General features: G+C 55.1%; 1 protein-coding gene and 1 long non-coding RNA gene across 24 annotated transcripts in view; both read right to left on the bottom strand.

Moving 5' to 3' along the window:
* Positions 1–2,188: 2,188 nt before the first annotated feature.
* Positions 2,189–23,300, bottom strand: part of LOC105467351 (adhesion G protein-coupled receptor G1) — a 61,990-nt gene continuing 40,878 nt past the window's right edge. For all 23 annotated transcript variants that reach the window (XM_071084638.1, XM_071084645.1, XM_071084628.1 and 20 more), the window contains exons 12-14: positions 6,346–6,454; positions 5,258–5,526; positions 2,189–3,770 (exon numbers count right to left, since the gene is read on the bottom strand). In XM_071084638.1, coding sequence (XP_070940739.1) covers positions 3,640–3,770; positions 5,258–5,526; positions 6,346–6,454 — 509 coding nt within the window. In that variant the 3' untranslated portion in view covers positions 2,189–3,639. The remainder of the gene's footprint in view (positions 3,771–5,257; positions 5,527–6,345; positions 6,455–23,300) is intronic.
* LOC139359771 (uncharacterized) lies at positions 13,455–18,812 on the bottom strand. The gene is made up of 3 exons (XR_011616159.1): positions 18,592–18,812; positions 15,162–15,285; positions 13,455–13,586 (listed from the first exon to the last, which is right to left on the bottom strand). It is a non-coding gene; the product is annotated as an uncharacterized lncRNA (long non-coding RNA).

The following is a 23,300-nucleotide window of genomic DNA, read 5'->3' as shown; positions in this document are numbered from 1 at the left end:
GAGATTGGAAGGTGAAGGGCATCCCGCCAAGGTGTGTGGTTGCTGGCATCCCCCTCTGGCCCACAGGGCTGGCACTGGCCCTACTTAGCCTTGGGATCGAACTGGGGAGCCACTCGGCCCCCGCTGGCCTCCATTTCCCCTTCCTCCCTCTCAGTGTCTCCTGCTGAGCCCTCTGGGTCTGGGAAGGGGTGGGGAGGGGATGTCAGGGTCACTCATGGGGTGGAAGCAGGTGGGAATTCAGCATGGAGCAGCAGGTCAGAGTCCAGGGCTTCCTGAGCCCCAAAACCTTCCCCTGCAGGGAGGGCTGCAAAGGCAGATAAATGGCTGGGCCTGCCACTGCTCCACACCCAGCCAGCCTTCTCCGGGAAGATCTGCGGACCTGCCTTCCAGCTGCAGGTGAGGGTGAGGTGGGGCAGTGGACTTGGATGTGCCGGGCCATCCTGGCGCCTGGGACCTCAGAGAGGCTCACAGGTACACGTGCGTGAAGAAGGGCCTGGGGGTGAGCAGAGTGGAACTCCGAGCACCCAGCCCACTTGGGAATGCAGGCTCAGGGCACCTGGGGGGAGGGCAGGGGAAGGTCAGGCAGGGCTGGAAGGAGGGCCACCTTTTCCTATGACCCCTTCCCTCAAAGGCCCCATGGGGACCAAGGACTAGCCTGGGGCCACTCACAGAACCCTGAGACCCCCCCCAATCCCAGGGCCAACAAAACCATAGTGTCCCTTCCTGCCACCTCCTGCCCCGGCTTCTCCCAATGGCTCCAGTGGGCGGGGCCTCAAGTCCTCCAGCCAGACCCAGCCAGCATTCAGCCCTCGGCTACTCCAATCCATTTCCCAGGTTAAAGGGATGTTTCCAGATGCAGGCCTGGCCATGTGCTGGCAGAAAGGGCGGCCCCGCTGTCCAAAGCCCCATAGCCCAGGAAAGTACATGATAAGAACCATCAGGGTGAAAGGATCAGCACGGAGCTGTTGGTGCCCCGTCCAGGGCCTATGAGAAGCGGGAGAATTGCGGAGGAAGGGGGCTGGGTCCTTTCCCTCCCTTCTGGAGGATGGGGGAGTTGCCTCAACCCCCGACCCAGGACCTAGCCCAGCCATGGGGCTCTGAGAGACACCCTCATGGAGACCTAGAGGCCTGTAAGGAGGGAAGCTGGCTCTGATCCCCCTGGGCTGCCCAGTCCGGACACTGGGGTAGGGGAGGCTTGGGAAGGTTTGGCCTCTGTCCTTTGGAGCTGGGGGCATAAGAGGACCCCCCCCGCCACCTACAGAAAGGTGGGGACAGAGGTCAGTGGAGCGAGTGGAGGGAGGGTTGGGAGAGCCACAGGGCACACGGATTCTTGGTCCCTGCAGGTCCCAAAATCCCACATTCACGCCCCTCAGAGGGCATTGCCAGTCTAGGCCCGGCTGCCTCACACCCACCCTGTCCAATCCAAGACCCCGAGCCTCTTCCCCTGCTGGGTGTACCCCTAGAGTGGCCAGGGGAGGAGGGAGGAGCCTACAGAAGGGAGAGAGTGGGCTGTGGGCCTTGGGGAGAACTTTGGCTGCACTGAACACAGTGGCAATGATCCATTGCGACTGCCCTCACCACAGGGAAGATGGGAACCTGTGTGATCTGCCTAACCTGGGCCTTAGGAGGGGGAGGAGAGATTGATTTGGTGGAACAAGGTTAAAGGCAGGGATGGGAGAGAAGTCCGGTGATTTAATTATTGCAGCCCACCTGCTGCAGAGTGGTCAGTAAACTGGTTGCATAAATCCCAGGACCAGGCAGCTTTTGACGATAATCTCTTTGGCCAGATGATGTTTTGGATTCGCCAAAATCAGGGGATTTCAAACCACATTCTGGATTTCCCATTTCTCATAAAAGGCAGGTGATCTGGCTACATGGGCCCTCATCCCTGCAATGCAGTGACCAGCTGGAGCTGATGAGCAGCCACCCCCTCAGCACAGGGTTGGGAATCTCCAGTTCGCCACAGACCCCACCACTCCCCATTGCCTCCCCAGCACAGACACCAAGTTGACATTTATCTTCCCCTTTGCCCTGGTTTCCAGCAGTCGATTTTTTTTTTTTTTTTTCCCACACACAGCCCTCTTCTCTCTTTCATGTTTCCTGATTGGCCTCAAGGTATTTGCATCAGTGACTCTTTTAATAGAAGCTTGGTAAAAAGCTCAGAAGAAAATGACCCAAAACGCTTACGCCAGTTTGCTAGGTGATAGCAACAGCTGATTTTTATTTTTCTCCATTCTCTCTACAGTTTCCAAATTCTCTACAATGAACATGTACTTCTTTTCAATATCAAAAGACAAAAGAATTGGTACGTAAAAAGAACATCCTTCCCATCTTGAAGGTCAAGATTAAACACTGACTCCTGCAGGAAGTCTTCCAGGATTCCCAGCCAGGAATGATGGCTCCCTGTCCCCGTGCCTGTAGCTCCAGGAGCTCTTGCTTCATGCACGCCTCACATACCAGACTGAGGGGTGGCAGGGGGAGTGTCCAGGTCGGTCATCTGTGTCCCTGCCACCTAGCACAGGCCAGCGATCAACCCGTGTGTGTTTGCTGGACAGAATTAACCATGATGGGTGGCTGAGGGTGCCTGGAGCTATTTGCAGGGACTTGGAGAGGATCCCTTAGGAGTGTCAGGCTCTAGGCCAGTGTCACCAGAGGAGGTCAGTCTCAGTCCTTGGAGTGCTGGGATGGAAACCAGATGGGACTGGCATGGTCCACAGTTCTTGCCACAAGAGGGCTTCAGAAGAGGCTGAGGGCCCCTCTCAGGCACGTGCTTGGTCAGGGCGAGCAAGGGCAATGCAGCTCATACAAAGGCCCAGATGGACAGAGAGACCTAGCCCAGCCCAGGCATCGGTCCTGAGCCTGGGTCGGGGCAGGCCAAGGCTTGTGCAGTAGACAAACATTTACAGCAGACACCAGGCAGCTCCTAGAAACCACTCCCCGAAACATAGCATTGGAATCGGGGACCCCAAGCTGTGAATGAAGGAGCAAGGAGGCCCTGGGAGAGGAGGAGAACCCCAGGGAAGATGGAGGGAGGACTGGGAGGCTAAGGGCGGGAGGGGGCCTAGGCTCAGAGGTAGGCGAGCTGCGGCTGTGCTCCTGGCAAAGGGCCTCTCCTCCGCCAGGGCCCCGGCCCTGAAGGTCTGCCCTGGGCCCCATTCGCCCTGGGTGCCACCTGAGGTTAAAATGACAGAGGATGCAGAGCACCCTCAGGGTGACCACGAGAGACAGAGCAACTGGAGCCATGTTTCTGTCCTAGGCAGGAGCACAGGATTAAGGATGTGCCAGACCCTCAAGATCCAAGGCCTGGCCCCCCAGCAACAAGGGCTGGACCCAGGGGTTGTAAGGAGAGACCAGGCCTCCACCCGGGTTAGGACAGAGGTGAGGACAGTCCCCTAGCCAGCATGGCGGTGCGCTTCTGGGCCCTGTGGGAGCTGAGTGAGAGCCGAGTAGTCCCCAAGGCCAATTCAAAAGCCCAGCCCGGGAGTCTGTCCACCACGGCAACAGCCCATCTCTCATGGTCGTTGGGCCTTCCCAAGTGTCTGGCTGACTGGCCTGGGGCTGGGCCTGGCTCGGGGGCCACAGTCAGTGTGCAGTGAGGCCGCATCTGTGCTTCCTCACACGGGCAGGTGGGCTGGAGGCCTAGATGCGGCTGGATGAGGTGCTGCCCGTGCTGATGGGGAGCCTGGCGCTGTCTGAGTTGCTCTTCAGAGGGGAGGGGCCACCCCGGGCCTGTAGCCGCATGGACCAGTACCAGAGGAAGATGAGGAAGCCTGCGGGCAGCGAAGGCACGGGGTCAGCAGGTGGGGGAGCCCTGCCCTACCCGTCCTCCTCCCTCCCCAGCCACTGTGACTCGGGTCTGCCCCACCTCCCCACCAGTGTTTGCCCAGCACGTGCTGTCGGGCACCCATGGGACCCAGCGAGCACCTCCTATGAGCCGGGCACTACGCTAAGTCCCCGTGTGGCCTCTCACTGTCACAAGCTTCCTGCAGGCCCGTCCTATTCATCACTATTCTCTTTTGTAAACAAAGAAACTGAGGCCCAGGAGGCCCAGGTAACGGGATGTTCCTGAGCCAGGGCTCAAACCATGGTGAACAGGCTCTGGAGCCCACTCACTTAAGCACTGTGTGATTTTGCACCCTGTAAATTAACCGCACTATGATGTATTCACAGCTCGGTAAATGTCTGTGTGAATGTACGCGCCTCACTCACAGTCCTGAGTCCCCTCATCTCATAGGCAGGAAAGAAGGCTTGAATGTTAAATAACCAAAATTTTGGTAACATCTCCCCACCACCAACTCCCAGCTCCCATTCTAGGGTGACCTTATATGGGAGGCTGGCCTTGTACCCCATGTGAGCCCCTGGGCCTGGCCATAAACCCCCTCCCATTCTGCACGGCCAGGAACAGAGGGGTGTGCATGCCTGTGTGTGCACCTGAATGTACACACATAGATATAAGAACAGGAATGGACCCTGTTGGCATCAAGCCAGGGCCCTCACAACCCCGCCCCGGGATCCCACCCCTCCGCCCGTGACCTGCTGCCCTCTGGCCACGCTCTGCCTCACTGTCCTTCCTACACACAACTGGTTCCAACCTCAGGATCTTCGCTTTTGCCTCTCCCTCTGCCTGGAGCTTCCTTCCCCTAGACCAGGCCTCCTGAGTCAGTCACATGCACATGACCCCATAGGCATTTGTGAAAATGCAGATTCTGATGCAGCAGGGCCTGGGTGGCCCAGAGGCCGCATTTCCAACAAGCTCCCAACGATGCTGCTGCTGCTGGTCGTGGACCACACCTGGAGTAGGGAGGCCCCCCATCTCTCCATGGCGAGATCCTTCTCTTGTCTTCACACATCTCCTATCCAGAGAGGCCTCCCTGGCCACCCTTCTTAGGGGTCCCCCACCCCAGTCCAGGCTCTGTGCAGCACGTCCTCATGACGACATCCCTACTATCTGGGACCACCTTTGATGGCTACATGCTTGTCTGCTGACGCTCAGTCTTCCCCACTAGAGCTGAGCTCCATGAGAACAGGGCCCACACCCAACCAGCTCAGCCATAGCCCTGTGGCTTTGCACAGGGCCTGCACATAGTAGGTGCTCAATAAAGACTTGTTGACCGTGGCCTGAATGTCCCCATTTTATGAATGGGATGACTGAGGCCCAGAGAAGGGAAGCCTTCAGGTTCCCTGGGTGATCTCTTCCCTGCCCTGTGCTCCATGTGTAGGCACCCTGCCTGGGCCAAAGGACGGGTCTTCTCCTTACCTTGGAAGGAGGTGATGATGCTGAAAAGGTAGAGGACGACAAGCTGGAAGGTTCCAGAAGCAAAGGAGAAGAAGATCAAGGCCCAGGGTAGGCCAAGGACCAGGCTGAGGCCCAGCAGCGTCAGCACATGCGACCACTTTTGGGTGTGGGGGCGCAGTCGCAGGATCTGCACCACCATGGTGCCTAGCATGGCCACGTTGAACAGAAACACCAGGCTGAAGAGGCCCAGGTTGGTGATGTAGCTAACCAGGGAGTCCCGGATCCAGCACCTGCGGGCAAGGGCGGGAGGGCTCAGTGTGCAGCCAGCAGGGGCAGCATTTCCTGGGCTGTGGTTGTTATGTTTGTTTTCAGGATTATCCACTGTTTACAGCAAATACTGCTTGTTTTCTATTTACAGTGTTGATGTAATTTAAAAAATACATTTAAGTTAACCAGTCAGATTATTTAAAGGAAAATATCAAGTAAGTAATAATACAGATAGTACAAAAGTGAGGCAGAAATCACTGGGTCACAATGTGAAGAGTTGAAAATTTCAAAACCACTGAGCCAATGGGAAGGATTCCTTCCCAGCCTGGAGCTCGGGAACCCTGGCTTCCAGGCTGGGTTCAGGGGATCCACGGGCAGGGCCACTGCCAGCCTGGGTGAATCGGGTGAGTGGGGAAGGACTGGACTTCAACCACACTCATCTCCTGCCTTTGAACAGCACACCAGCCCTCAGTGTGGCCAAGAGTGGATCTCTCCCCTCCCTGAGCCTCCGTCTTCCCATCTGCCTGGGGAGACAGAGAGGTGCTGCTGAGGAATGTGTTGAGGCTCATCTGCTCCAACCCATACCCACATTCATGCACGAAGAAACCGAGGCTCAGAGAAGGGCCAGGGCCTGCGCAAGGTCACCTCGTGAGTGAGTGGTGGATCCAGGCCTTTTCTCACCCTCCATGACTCAGACCAGTGCTCTGGTCACTGCCAGGCCAATTCCTTGAGCAGACTGGAACCCAGGTGTCTCCTGGCCAGCATGACCTGGGCCCGGCCTGCACTCTGGCCTCTGTACCCAGAGATCCACCTTCCTGCCCCCATTGCACACAGCCACTCACATGGAAGGGTAGATGACGCTCTCTGGAGTCCTATGCACAGCCAGGATGATGGGGCCATAGTTGTCCACATCCACCAGGGCCACCAGCGTCACCAGAAAGATGGGGAAGCCTGAGGGTGGCAATGCATGTTGCTCCACTTCCCGCTCTCTGAGGCCTGCCCCTTCCCTGCTGGCCTCAGGGGGTCTGGAGGGCGAGGGCCCCTCTGAAGTGTGGGCTCCCAAAGCCAACACAGCCCCATCTGGTGGCGAAGTTCCCCCAAGCTTGAACCCTCCCCCTCACCTTTCCAGTTCGGGTTTCCTATAAGGGGAAGCCATCTCCTCCAACCTCAGCCCTGCCCTTCATCGCCCCGGGGGCCCCTGGGAGAAATGCCTCTGGGTCTCTGCTGCAGGGCTGGATGTCACAGGGGAGATGGGAGGGGCAGAGAGTTTAGAAGGGACAGCAAGAGTTCTGCCATCAGGGGACGTCTGCACTGGGCCTTGACCTCGTCCATTAGATGGAGATTGGAAGGTCCCTCGAGCGGGCTGCCCACCTCCAAACACAGTGTTCCCACACAGACACCTCCAAACACAGTGTCCTCACACACAGACACCTCCAAACACACACAGTGTCCTCACACAGACACCTCCAAACACAGCGTCCCCACACAGACACCTCCAAACACACACAGTGTCCTTACACACAGACACCTCCAAACACACACAGTGTCCCCACACAGACACCTCCAAACACACACAGTGTCCTCACACAGACACCTCCAAACACACACAGTGTCCCCACACAGACACCTCCAAACACAGTGTCCTCACAAGACACCTCCAAACACACACAGTGTCCCCACACAGACACCTCCAAACACACACAGTGTCCCCACACACACAGACACCTCCAAACACAGCGTCCCCACACAGACACCTCCAAACACAGTGTCCTCACACACAGACACCTCCAAACACACACAGTGTCCCCACACAGACACCTCCAAACACACACAGTGTCCCCACACAGACACCTCCAAACACAGGGTCCTCACACAGACACCTCCAAACACACACAGTGTCCCCACACAGACACCTCCAAACACACACAGTGTCCCCACACAGACACCTCCAAACACAGTGTCCCCACACAGACACCTCCAAACACACACAGTGTCCTCACACACAGACACCTCCAAACACACAGTGTCCCCACACACAGACACCTCCAAACACACAGTGTCCCCACACAGACACCTCCAAACACACACAGTGTCCCCACACAGACACCTCCAAACACAGTGTCCTCACACACAGACACCTCCAAACACACACAGTGTCCCCACACAGACACCTCCAAACACACACAGTGTCCCCACACAGACACCTCCAAACACACACAGTGTCCCCACACAGACACCTCCAAACACACACAGTGTCCCCACACATACAGACACCTCCAAACACAGCGTCCCCACACAGACACCTCCAAACACACACAGTGTCCTCACACACAGACACCTCCAAACACACACAGTGTCCTCACACAGACACCTCCAAACACACACAGTGTCCCCACACAGACACCTCCAAACACACACAGTGTCCCCACACAGACACCTCCAAACATAGTGTCCTCACACACAGACACCTCCAAACACACACAGTGTCCCCACACAGACACCTCCAAACACACACAGTGTCCCCACACAGACACCTCCAAACACACACAGTGTCCCCACACAGACACCTCCAAACACACACAGTGTCCCCACACAGACACCTCCAAACACACACAGTGTCCCCACACACACAGACACCTCCAAACACAGCGTCCCCACACAGACACCTCCAAACACAGTGTCCCCACACAGACACCTCCAAACACACACAGTGTCCCCACACAGACACCTCCAAACACACACAGTGTCCCCACACAGACACCTCCAAACACACACAGTGTCCCCACACAGACACCTCCAAACACACACAGTGTCCCCACACACACAGACACCTCCAAACGCAGCGTCCCCACACAGACACCTCCAAACACAATGTCCCCACACAGACAGCTCCAAACACAGTGTCCTCACACACAGACACCTCCAAACACAGTGTCCCCACACAGACACCTCCAAACACACACAGTGTCCTCAAACACAGACACCTCCAAACACACACAGTGTCCCCACACAGACACCTCCAAACACAGTGTCCCCACACAGACACCTCCAAACACACACAGTGTCCTCACACACAGACACCTCCAAACACACACAGTGTCCCCACACAGACACCTCCAAACACACACAGTGTCCCCACACAGACACCTCCAAACACACACAGTGTCCTCACACACAGACACCTCCAAACACAGCGTCCCCACACAGACACCTCCAAACACAGTGTCCTCACACAGACACCTCCAAACACACACAGTGTCCCCACACAGACACCTCCAAACACACACAGTGTCCCCACACACACAGACACCTCCAAACACAGTGTCCCCACACAGACACCTCCAAACACACACAGTGTCCCCACACACACACCTCCAAACACACACAGTGTCCTCACACAGACACCTCCAAACACACACAGTGTCCCCACACAGACACCTCCAAACACACACAGTGTCCCCACACAGACACCTCCAAACACACACAGTGTCCTCACACAGACACCTCCAAACACACACAGTGTCCCCACACAGACACCTCCAAACACACACAGTGTCCCCACACACAGACACCTCCAAACACAGCGTCCCTACACAGACACCTCCAAACACAGCGTCCCCACATAGACACCTCCAAACACAGTGTCCCCACACAGACACCTGCAAACACAGTGTCCCCACACAAACACCTCCAAACACACACAGTGTCCCCACACAGACACCTCCAAACACACACAGTGTCCCCACACAGACACCTCAAAACACACACAGTGTCCCCACACACACAGACACCTCCAAACACAGTGTCCCCACACACACAGACACCTCCAAACACACACAGTGTCCCCACACAGACACCTCCAAACACACACAGTGTCCTCACACAGACACCTCCAAACACACACAGTGTCCCCACACAGACACCTCCAAACACACACAGTGTCCCCACACAGACACCTCCAAACACAGTGTCCCCACACAGACACCTCCAAACACACACAGTGTCCCCACACAGATACCTCCAAACACAGTGTCCCCACATAGACACCTCCAAACACACACAGTGTCCCCACACAGACACCTCCAAACACACACAGTGTCCTCACACAGACACCTCCAAACACAGCGTCCCCACACAGTCACCTCCAAACACAGCGTCCCCACACAGGCACCTCCAAACACAGTGTCCCCACACACAGACACCTCCAAACACAGTGTCCCTACACAGACACCTCCAAACACACACAGTGTCCCCACACAGACACCTCCAAACACAGTGTCCTCACACACAGACACCTCCAAACACACACAGTGTCCCCACACAGACACCTCCAAACACACACAGTGTCCCCACACAGACACCTCCAAACACACACAGTGTCCCCACACAGACACCTCCAAACACACACAGTGTCCCCACACATACAGACACCTCCAAACACAGCGTCCCCACACAGACACCTCCAAACACACACAGTGTCCTCACACACAGACACCTCCAAACACACACAGTGTCCTCACACAGACACCTCCAAACACACACAGTGTCCCCACACAGACACCTCCAAACACACACAGTGTCCCCACACAGACACCTCCAAACACACACAGTGTCCCCACACAGACACCTCCAAACACACACAGTGTCCCCACACACACAGACACCTCCAAACGCAGCGTCCCCACACAGACACCTCCAAACACAATGTCCCCACACAGACAGCTCCAAACACAGTGTCCTCACACACAGACACCTCCAAACACAGTGTCCCCACACAGACACCTCCAAACACACACAGTGTCCTCACACACAGACACCTCCAAACACACACAGTGTCCCCACACAGACACCTCCAAACACAGTGTCCCCACACAGACACCTCCAAACACACACAGTGTCCTCACACACAGACACCTCCAAACACACACAGTGTCCCCACACAGACACCTCCAAACACACACAGTGTCCCCACACAGACACCTCCAAACACACACAGTGTCCTCACACACAGACACCTCCAAACACAGCGTCCCCACACAGACACCTCCAAACACAGTGTCCTCTAACAGACACCTCCAAACACACACAGTGTCCCCACACAGACACCTCCAAACACACACAGTGTCCCCACACAGACACCTCCAAACACACACAGTGTCCCCACACACACAGACACCTCCAAACACAGTGCCCCACACAGACACCTCCAAACACAGTGTCCCCACATAGACACCTCCAAACACACACAGTGTCCTCACACACAGACACCTCCAAACACACACAGTGTCCCCACACAGACACCTCCAAACACACACAGTGTCCTCACACAGACACCTCCAAACACACACAGTGTCCCCACACAGACACCTCCAAACACACACAGTGTCCCCACACACAGACACCTCCAAACACAGCGTCCCCACACAGACACCTCCAAACACAGCGTCCCCACATAGACACCTCCAAACACAGTGTCCCCACACAGACACCTCCAAACACAGTGTCCCCACACAAACACCTCCAAACACACACAGTGTCCCCACACAGACACCTCCAAACACACACAGTGTCCCCACACAGACACCTCCAAACACACACAGTGTCCCCACACAGACACCTCAAAACACACACAGTGTCCCCACACACACAGACACCTCCAAACACAGTGTCCCCACACACACAGACACCTCCAAACACACACAGTGTCCCCACACAGACACCTCCAAACACACACAGTGTCCTCACACAGACACCTCCAAACACACACAGTGTCCCCACACAGACACCTCCAAACACACACAGTGTCCCCACACAGACACCTCCAAACACAGTGTCCCCACACAGACACCTCCAAACACACACAGTGTCCCCACACAGATACCGCCAAACACAGTGTCCCCACATAGACACCTCCAAACACACACAGTGTCCCCACACAGACACCTCCAAACAAACACAGTGTCCCCACACAGACACCTCCAAAAACAGCGTCCCCACACAGACACCTCCAAACACACACAGTGTCCCCACACAGACACCTCCAAACACAGCGTCCCCACACACAGACACCTCCAAACACACACAGTGTCCTCCCACAGACACCTCCAAACACACACAGTGTCCCCACACAGACACCTCCAAACACACACCGTGTCCCCACACAGACACCTCCAAACACACACAGTGTCCCCACACAGACACCTCCAAACACACACAGTGTCCCCACACAGACACCTCCAAACACACACAGTGTCCCCACACAGACACCTCCAAACACATACAGTGTCCCCACACACACAGACACCTCCAAACACAGCGTCCCTACACAGACACCTCCAAACACACACAGTGTCCCCACACACACAGACACCTCCAAACACAGCCTCCCCACACAGACACCTCCAAACACAGTGTCCTCACACACAGACACCTCCAAACACACACAGTGTCCTCACACAGACACCTCCAAACACACACAGTGTCCCCACACAGACACCTCCAAACACACACAGTGTCCCCACACAGACACCTCCAAACACAGTGTCCTCACACAGACACCTCCAAACACACACAGTGTCCCCACACAGACACCTCCAAACACACACAGTGTCCCCACACAGACACCTCCAAACACAGTGTCCCCACACAGACACCTCCAAACACACACAGTGTCCTCACACACAGACACCTCCAAACACACACAGTGTCCCCACACACAGACACCTCCAAACACACACAGTGTCCCCACACAGACACCTCCAAACACACACAGTGTCCCCACACAGACACCTCCAAACACACACAGTGTCCCCACACACACAGACACCTCCAAACACAGCGTCCCCACACAGACACCTCCAAACACACACAATGTCCTCACACACAGACACCTCCAAACACACACAGTGTCCCCACACACACAGACACCTCCAAACACAGCGTCCCCATACAGACACCTCCAAACACAGTGTCCCCACACACACACCTCCAAACACACACAGTGTCCCCACATAGACACCTCCAAACACACACAGTGTCCCCACACAGACACCTCCAAACACACACAGTGTCCCCACACAGACACCTCCAAACACACACAGTGTACCCACACACACAGACACCTCCAAACACAGCGTCCCCACACAGACACCTCCAAACACACACAGTGTCCTCACACACAGACACCTCCAAACACACACAGTGTCCCCACACACACAGACACCTCCAAACACAGCGTCCCCATACAGACACCTCCAAACACAGTGTCCCCACACACACACCTCCAAACACACACAGTGTCCCCACATAGACACCTCCAAACACACACAGTGTCCCCACACAGACACCTCCAAACACACACAGTGTCCCCACACAGGCACCTCCAAACACACACAGTGTCCCCACACACAGACACCTCCAAACACACACAGTGTCCCCACACAGACACCTCCAAACACACACAGTGTCCCCACACAGACACCTCAAAACACACACAGTGTCCCCACACACACAGACACCTCCAAACACAGTGTCCCCACACACACAGACACCTCCAAACACACACAGTGTCCCCACACAGACACTTCCAAACACACACAGTGTCCTCACACAGACACCTCCAAACACACACAGTGTCCCCACACAGACACCTCCAAACACACACAGTGTCCCCACACAGACACCTCCAAACACAGTGTCCCCACACAGACACCTCCAAACACACACAGTGTCCCCACACAGATACCTCCAAACACAGTGTCCCCACATAGACACCTCCAAACACACACAGTGTCCCCACACAGACACCTCCAAACAAACACAGTGTCCCCACACAGACACCTCCAAACACAGTGTCCCCACACAGACACCTCCAAACACACACAGTGTCCTCATACAGACACCTCCAAACACAGCGTCCCCACACAGACACCTCCAAACACAGCGTCCCCACACAGGCACCTCCAAACACAGTGTCCCCACACACAGACACCTCCAAACACAGTGTCCCTACACAGACACCTCCAAACACACACAGTGTCCCCACACAGACACCTCCAAACACAGTGTCCTCACACACAGACACCTCCAAACACACACAGTGTCCCCACACAGACACCTCCAAACACACACAGTGTCCCCACACAGACACCTCCAAACACACACAGTGTCCCCACACAGACACCTCCAAACACACACAGTGTCCCCACACATACAGACACCTCCAAACACAGCGTCCCCACACAGACACCTCCAAACACACACAGTGTCCTCACACACAGACACCTCCAAACACACACAGTGTCCTCACACAGACACCTCCAAACACACACAGTGTCCCCACACAGACACCTCCAAACACACACAGTGTCCCCACACAGACACCTCCAAACATAGTGTCCTCACACACAGACACCTCCAAACACACACAGTGTCCCCACACAGACACCTCCAAACACACACAGTGTCCCCACACACACAGACACCTCCAAACACAGCGTCCCCACACAGACACCTCCAAACACACTGTCCCCACACAGACACCTCCAAACACACACAGTGTCCCCACACAGACACCTCCAAACACACACAGTGTCCCCACACAGACACCTCCAAACACACACAGTGTCCCCACACAGACACCTCCAAACACACACAGTGTCCCCACACAGACACCTCCAAACACACACAGTGTCCTCACACACAGACACCTCCAAACACAGCGTCCCCACACAGACACCTCCAAACACAGTGTCCTCACACAGACACCTCCAAACACACACAGTGTCCCCACACAGACACCTCCAAACACACACAGTGTCCCCACACACACAGACACCTCCAAACACAGTGTCCTCACACAGACACCTCCAAACACACAGTGTCCCCACACAGACACCTCCAAACACACACAGTGTCCTCACACAGACACCTCCAAACACACACAGTGTCCCCACACAGACACCTCCAAACACACACAGTGTCCCCACACACAGACACCTCCAAACACAGCGTCCCCACACAGACACCTCCAAACACAGCGTCCCCACATAGACACCTCCAAACACAGTGTCCCCACACAGACACCTCCAAACACAGTGTCCCCACACAAACACCTCCAAACACACACAGTGTCCCCACACAGACACCTCCAAACACACACAGTGTCCCCACACAGACACCTCAAAACACACACAGTGTCCCCACACACACAGACACCTCCAAACACAGTGTCCCCACACACACAGACACCTCCAAACACACACAGTGTCCCCACACAGACACCTCCAAACACACACAGTGTCCTCACACAGACACCTCCAAACACACACAGTGTCCCCACACAGACACCTCCAAACACACACAGTGTCCCCACACAGACACCTCCAAACACAGTGTCCCCACACAGACACCTCCAAACACACACAGTGTCCCCACACAGATACCTCCAAACACAGTGTCCCCACATAGACACCTCCAAACACACACAGTGTCCCCACACAGACACCTCCAAACAAACACAGTGTCCCCACACAGACACCTCCAAACACAGTGTCCCCACACAGACACCTCCAAACACACACAGTGTCCTCACACAGACACCTCCAAACACAGCGTCCCCACACAGACACCTCCAAACACAGCGTCCCCACACAGGCACCTCCAAACACAGTGTCCCCACACACAGACACCTCCAAACACAGTGTCCCTACACAGACACCTCCAAACACACACAGTGTCCCCACACAGACACCTCCAAACACAGTGTCCTCACACACAGACACCTCCAAACACACACAGTGTCCCCACACAGACACCTCCAAACACACACAGTGTCCCCACACAGACACCTCCAAACACACACAGTGTCCCCACACAGACACCTCCAAACACACACAGTGTCCCCACACATACAGACACCTCCAAACACAGCGTCCCCACACAGACACCTCCAAACACACACAGTGTCCTCACACACAGACACCTCCAAACACACACAGTGACCTCACACAGACACCTCCAAACACACACAGTGTCCCCACACAGACACCTCCAAACACACACAGTGTCCCCACACAGACACCTCCAAACATAGTGTCCTCACACACAGACACCTCCAAACACACACAGTGTCCCCACACAGACACCTCCAAACACACACAGTGTCCCCACACACACAGACACCTCCAAACACAGCGTCCCCACACAGACACCTCCAAACACAGTGTCCCCACACAGACACCTCCAAACACACACAGTGTCCCCACACAGACACCTCCAAACACACACAGTGTCCCCACACAGACACCTCCAAACACACACAGTGTCCCCACACACACAGACACCTCCAAACGCAGCGTCCCCACACAGACACCTCCAAACACAATGTCCCCACACAGACAGCTCCAAACACAGTGTCCTCACACACAGACACCTCCAAACACAGTGTCCCCACAGAGACACCTCCAAACACACACAGTGTCCTCACACACAGACACCTCCAAACACACACAGTGTCCCCACACAGACACCTCCAAACACAGTGTCCCCACACAGACACCTCCAAACACACACAGTGTCCTCACACACAGACACCTCCAAACACACACAGTGTCCCCACACAGACACCTCCAAACACACACAGTGTCCCCACACAGACACCTCCAAACACACACAGTGTCCTCACACACAGACACCTCCAAACACAGCGTCCCCACACAGACACCTCCAAACACAGTGTCCTCTAACAGACACCTCCAAACACACACAGTGTCCCCACACAGACACCTCCAAACACACACAGTGTCCCCACACAGACACCTCCAAACACACACAGTGTCCCCACACACACAGACACCTCCAAACACAGTGTCCCCACACAGACACCTCCAAACACAGTGTCCTCACACAGACACCTCCAAACACACACAGTGTCCCCACACAGACACCTCCAAACACACACAGTGTCCTCACACAGACACCTCCAAACACACACAGTGTCCCCACACAGACACCTCCAAACACACACAGTGTCCCCACACACAGACACCTCCAAACACAGCGTCCCCACACAGACACCTCCAAACACAGCGTCCCCACATAGACACCTCCAAACACAGTGTCCCCACACAGACACCTCCAAACACAGTGTCCCCACACAAACACCTCCAAACACACACAGTGTCCCCACACAGACACCTCCAAACACACACAGTGTCCCCACACAGACACCTCCAAACACACACAGTGTCCCCACACAGACACCTCAAAACACACACAGTGTCCCCACACACACAGACACCTCCAAACACAGTGTCCCCACACACACAGACACCTCCAAACACACACAGTGTCCCCACACAGACACCTCCAAACACACACAGTGTCCTCACACACAGACACCTCCAAACACACACAGTGTCCCCACACAGACACCTCCAAACACACACAGTGTCCCCACACAGACACCTCCAAACACAGTGTCCCCACACAGACACCTCCAAACACACACAGTGTCCCCACACAGATACCTCCAAACACAGTGTCCCCACATAGACACCTCCAAACACACACAGTGTCCCCACACACACAGACACCTCCAAACACAGCCTCCCCACACAGACACCTCCAAACAGAGTGTCCTCACACACAGACACCTCCAAACACACACAGTGTCCTCACACAGACACCTCCAAACACACACAGTGTCCCCACACAGACACCTCCAAACACACACAGTGTCCCCACACAGACACCTCCAAACACAGTGTCCCCACACAGACACCTCCAAACACACACAGTGTCCTCACACACAGACACCTCCAAACACACACAGTGTCCCCACACACAGACACCTCCAAACACACACAGTGTCCCCACACAGACACCTCCAAACACACACAGTGTCCCCACACAGACACCTCCAAACACACACAGTGTCCCCACACACACAGACACCTCCAAACACAGCGTCCCCACACAGACACCTCCAAACACACACAGTGTCCTCACACACAGACACCTCCAAACACACACAGTGTCCCCACACACACAGACACCTCCAAACACAGCGTCCCCATACAGACACCTCCAAAAACAGTGTCCCCACACACACACCTCCAAACACACACAGTGTCCCCACATAGACACCTCCAAACACACACAGTGTCCCCACACAGACACCTCCAAACACACACAGTGTCCCCACACAAACACCTCCAAACACACACAGTGTACCCACACACACAGACACCTCCAAACACAGCGTCCCCACACAGACACCTCCAAACACACACAGTGTCCTCACACACAGACACCTCCAAACACACACAGTGTCCCCACACACACAGACACCTCCAAACACAGCGTCCCCATACAGACACCTCCAAACACAGTGTCCCCACACACACACCTCCAAACACACACAGTGTCCCCACATAGACACCTCCAAACACACACAGTGTCCCCACACAGACACCTCCAAACACACACAGTGTCCCCACACAGACACCTCCAAACACACACAGTGTCCCCACACACAGACACCTCCAAACACACACAGTGTCCCCACACAGACACCTCCAAACACACACAGTGTCCCCACACAGACACCTCAAAACACACACAGTGTCCCCACACACACAGACACCTCCAAACACAGTGTCCCCACACACACAGACACCTCCAAACACACACAGTGTCCCCACACAGACACCTCCAAACACACACAGTGTCCTCACACAGACACCTCCAAACACACACAGTGTCCCCACACAGACACCTCCAAACACACACAGTGTCCCCACACAGACACCTCCAAACACAGTGTCCCCACACAGACACCTCCAAACACACACAGTGTCCCCACACAGATACCTCCAAACACAGTGTCCCCACATAGACACCTCCAAACACACACAGTGTCCCCACACAGACACCTCCAAACAAACACAGTGTCCCCACACAGACACCTCCAAACACAGTGTCCCCACACAGACACCTCCAAACACACACAGTGTCCTCACACAGACACCTCCAAACACAGCGTCCCCACACAGACACCTCCAAACACAGCGTCCCCACACAGGCACCTCCAAACACAGTGTCCCCACACACAGACACCTCCAAACACAGTGTCCCTACACAGACACCTCCAAACACACACAGTGTCCCCACACAGACACCTCCAAACACAGTGTCCTCACACACAGACACCTCCAAACACACACAGTGTCCCCACACAGACACCTCCAAACACACACAGTGTCCCCACACAGACACCTCCAAACACACACAGTGTCCCCACACAGACACCTCCAAACACACACAGTGTCCCCACACATACAGACACCTCCAAACACAGCGTCCCCACACAGACACCTCCAAACACACACAGTGTCCTCACACACAGACACCTCCAAACACACACAGTGTCCTCACACAGACACCTCCAAACACACACAGTGTCCCCACACAGACACCTCCAAACACACACAGTGTCCCCACACACACAGACACCTCCAAACATAGTGTCCTCACACACAGACACCTCCAAACACACACAGTGTCCCCACACAGACACCTCCAAACACACACAGTGTCCCCACACACACAGACACCTCCAAACACAGCGTCCCCACACAGACACCTCCAAACACAGTGTCCCCACACAGACACCTCCAAACACACACAGTGTCCCCACACAGACACCTCCAAACACACACAGTGTCCCCACACAGACACCTCCAAACACACACAGTGTCCCCACACACACAGACACCTCCAAATGCAGCGTCCCCACACAGACACCTCCAAACACAATGTCCCCACACAGACAGCTCCAAACACAGTGTCCTCACACACAGACACCTCCAAACACAGTGTCCCCACACAGACACCTCCAAACACACACAGTGTCCTCACACACAGACACCTCCAAACACACACAGTGTCCCCACACAGACACCTCCAAACACAGTGTCCCCACACAGACACCTCCAAACACACACAGTGTCCTCACACACAGACACCTCCAAACACACACAGTGTCCCCACACAGACACCTCCAAACACACACAGTGTCACCACACAGACACCTCCAAACACACACAGTGTCCTCACACACAGACACCTCCAAACACAGCGTCCCCACACAGACACCTCCAAACACAGTGTCCTCTAACAGACACCTCCAAACACACACAGTGTCCCCACACAGACACCTCCAAACACACACAGTGTCCCCACACAGACACCTCCAAACACACACAGTGTCCCCACACACACAGACACCTCCAAACACAGCGTCCCCACACAGACACCTCCAAACACAGTGTCCCCACACAGACACCTCCAAACACACACAGTGTCCCCACACAGACACCTCCAAACACACACAGTGTCCCCACACAGACACCTCCAAACACACACAGTGTCCCCACACAGACACCTCCAAACACACACAGTGTCCCCACACACACAGACACCTCCAAACGCAGCGTCCCCACACAGACACCTCCAAACACAGCGTCCCCACACAGACAGCTCCAAACACAGTGTCCTCACACACAGACACCTCCAAACACAGTGTCCCCACACAGACACCTCCAAACACACACAGTGTCCTCACACACAGACACCTCCAAACACACACAGTGTCCCCACACACACACCTCCAAACACAGTGTCCCCACACAGACACCTCCAAACACACACAGTGTCCTCACACACAGACACCTCCAAACACACACAGTGTCCCCACACAGACACCTCCAAACACACACAGTGTCCCCACACAGACACCTCCAAACACACACAGTGTCCTCACACACAGACACCTCCAAACACAGCGTCCCCACACAGACACCTCCAAACACAGTGTCCTCACACAGACACCTCCAAACACACACAGTGTCCCCACACAGACACCTCCAAACACACACAGTGTCCCCACACACACAGACACCTCCAAACACAGTGTCCCCACACAGACACCTCCAAACACAGTGTCCTCACACAGACACCTCCAAACACACACAGTGTCCCCACACAGACACCTCCAAACACACACAGTGTCCTCACACAGACACCTCCAAACACACACAGTGTCCCCACACAGACACCTCCAAACACACACAGTGTCCCCACACACAGACACCTCCAAACACAGCGTCCCCACACAGACACCTCCAAACACAGCGTCCCCACATAGACACCTCCAAACACAGTGTCCCCACACAGACACCTCCAAACACAGTGTCCCCACACAAACACCTCCAAACACACACAGTGTCCCCACACAGACACCTCCAAACACACACAGTGTCCCCACACAGACACCTCAAAACACACACAGTGTCCCCACACACACAGACACCTCCAAACACAGTGTCCCCACACACACAGACACCTCCAAACACACACAGTGTCCCCACACAGACACCTCCAAACACACACAGTGTCCTCACACAGACACCTCCAAACACACACAGTGTCCCCACACAGACACCTCCAAACACACACAGTGTCCCCACACAAACACCTCCAAACACAGTGTCCCCACACAGACACCTCCAAACACACACAGTGTCCCCACACAGATACCTCCAAACACAGTGTCCCCACATAGACACCTCCAAACACACACAGTGTCCCCACACAGACACCTCCAAACAAACACAGTGTCCCCACACAGACACCTCCAAACACAGTGTCCCCACACAGACACCTCCAAACACACACAGTGTCCTCACACAGACACCTCCAAACACAGCGTCCCCACACAGACACCTCCAAACACAGCGTCCCCACACAGGCACCTCCAAACACAGTGTCCCCACACACAGACACCTCCAAACACAGTGTCCCTACACAGACACCTCCAAACACACACAGTGTCCCCACACAGACACCTCCAAACACAGTGTCCTCACACACAGACACCTCCAAACACACACAGTGTCCCCACACAGACACCTCCAAACACACACAGTGTCCCCACACAGACACCTCCAAACACACACAGTGTCCCCACACAGACACCTCCAAACACACACAGTGTCCCCACACATACAGACACCTCCAAACACAGCGTCCCCACACAGACACCTCCAAACACACACAGTGTCCTCACACACAGACACCTCCAAACACACACAGTGTCCTCACACAGACACCTCCAAACACACACAGTGTCCCCACACAGACACCTCCAAACACACACAGTGTCCCCACACAGACACCTCCAAACATAGTGTCCTCACACACAGACACCTCCAAACACACACAGTGTCCCCACACAGACACCTCCAAACACACACAGTGTCCCCACACACACAGACACCTCCAAACACAGCGTCCCCACACAGACACCTCCAAACACAGTGTCCCCACACAGACACCTCCAAACACACACAGTGTCCCCACACAGACACCTCCAAACACACACAGTGTCCCCACACAGACACCTCCAAACACACACAGTGTCCCCACACACACAGACACCTCCAAACGCAGCGTCCCCACACAGACACCTCCAAACACAATGTCCCCACACAGACAGCTCCAAACACAGTGTCCTCACACACAGACACCTCCAAACACAGTGTCCCCACAGAGACACCTCCAAACACACACAGTGTCCTCACACACAGACACCTCCAAACACACACAGTGTCCCCACACAGACACCTCCAAACACAGTGTCCCCACACAGACACCTCCAAACACACACAGTGTCCTCACACACAGACACCTCCAAACACACACAGTGTCCCCACACAGACACCTCCAAACACACACAGTGTCCCCACACAGACACCTCCAAACACACACAGTGTCCTCACACACAGACACCTCCAAACACAGCGTCCCCACACAGACACCTCCAAACACAGTGTCCTCTAACAGACACCTCCAAACACACACAGTGTCCCCACACAGACACCTCCAAACACACACAGTGTCCCCACACAGACACCTCCAAACACACACAGTGTCCCCACACACACAGACACCTCCAAACACAGTGTCCCCACACAGACACCTCCAAACACAGTGTCCTCACACAGACACCTCCAAACACACACAGTGTCCCCACACAGACACCTCCAAACACACACAGTGTCCTCACACAGACACCTCCAAACACACACAGTGTCCCCACACAGACACCTCCAAACACACACAGTGTCCCCACACACAGACACCTCCAAACACAGCGTCCCCACACAGACACCTCCAAACACAGCGTCCCCACATAGACACCTCCAAACACAGTGTCCCCACACAGACACCTCCAAACACAGTGTCCCCACACAAACACCTCCAAACACACACAGTGTCCCCACACAGACACCTCCAAACACACACAGTGTCCCCACACAGACACCTCCAAACACACACAGTGTCCCCACACAGACACCTCAAAACACACACAGTGTCCCCACACACACAGACACCTCCAAACACAGTGTCCCCACACACACAGACACCTCCAAACACACACAGTGTCCCCACACAGACACCTCCAAACACACACAGTGTCCTCACACAGACACCTCCAAACACACACAGTGTCCCCACACAGACACCTCCAAACACACACAGTGTCCCCACACAGACACCTCCAAACACAGTGTCCCCACACAGACACCTCCAAACACACACAGTGTCCTCACACAGATACCTCCAAACACAGTGTCCCCACATAGACACCTCCAAACACACACAGTGTCCCCACACAGACACCTCCAAACAAACACAGTGTCCCCACACAGACACCTCCAAACACAGTGTCCCC

This window comes from Macaca nemestrina, chromosome 18 (genome assembly GCF_043159975.1).
Source record: "Macaca nemestrina isolate mMacNem1 chromosome 18, mMacNem.hap1, whole genome shotgun sequence".
Lineage (NCBI taxonomy): Eukaryota > Metazoa > Chordata > Mammalia > Primates > Cercopithecidae > Macaca > Macaca nemestrina.
The sequence above is the reverse complement of the archived record's forward strand: the minus strand, read 5'-3'. Positions and strand labels throughout refer to the sequence as shown.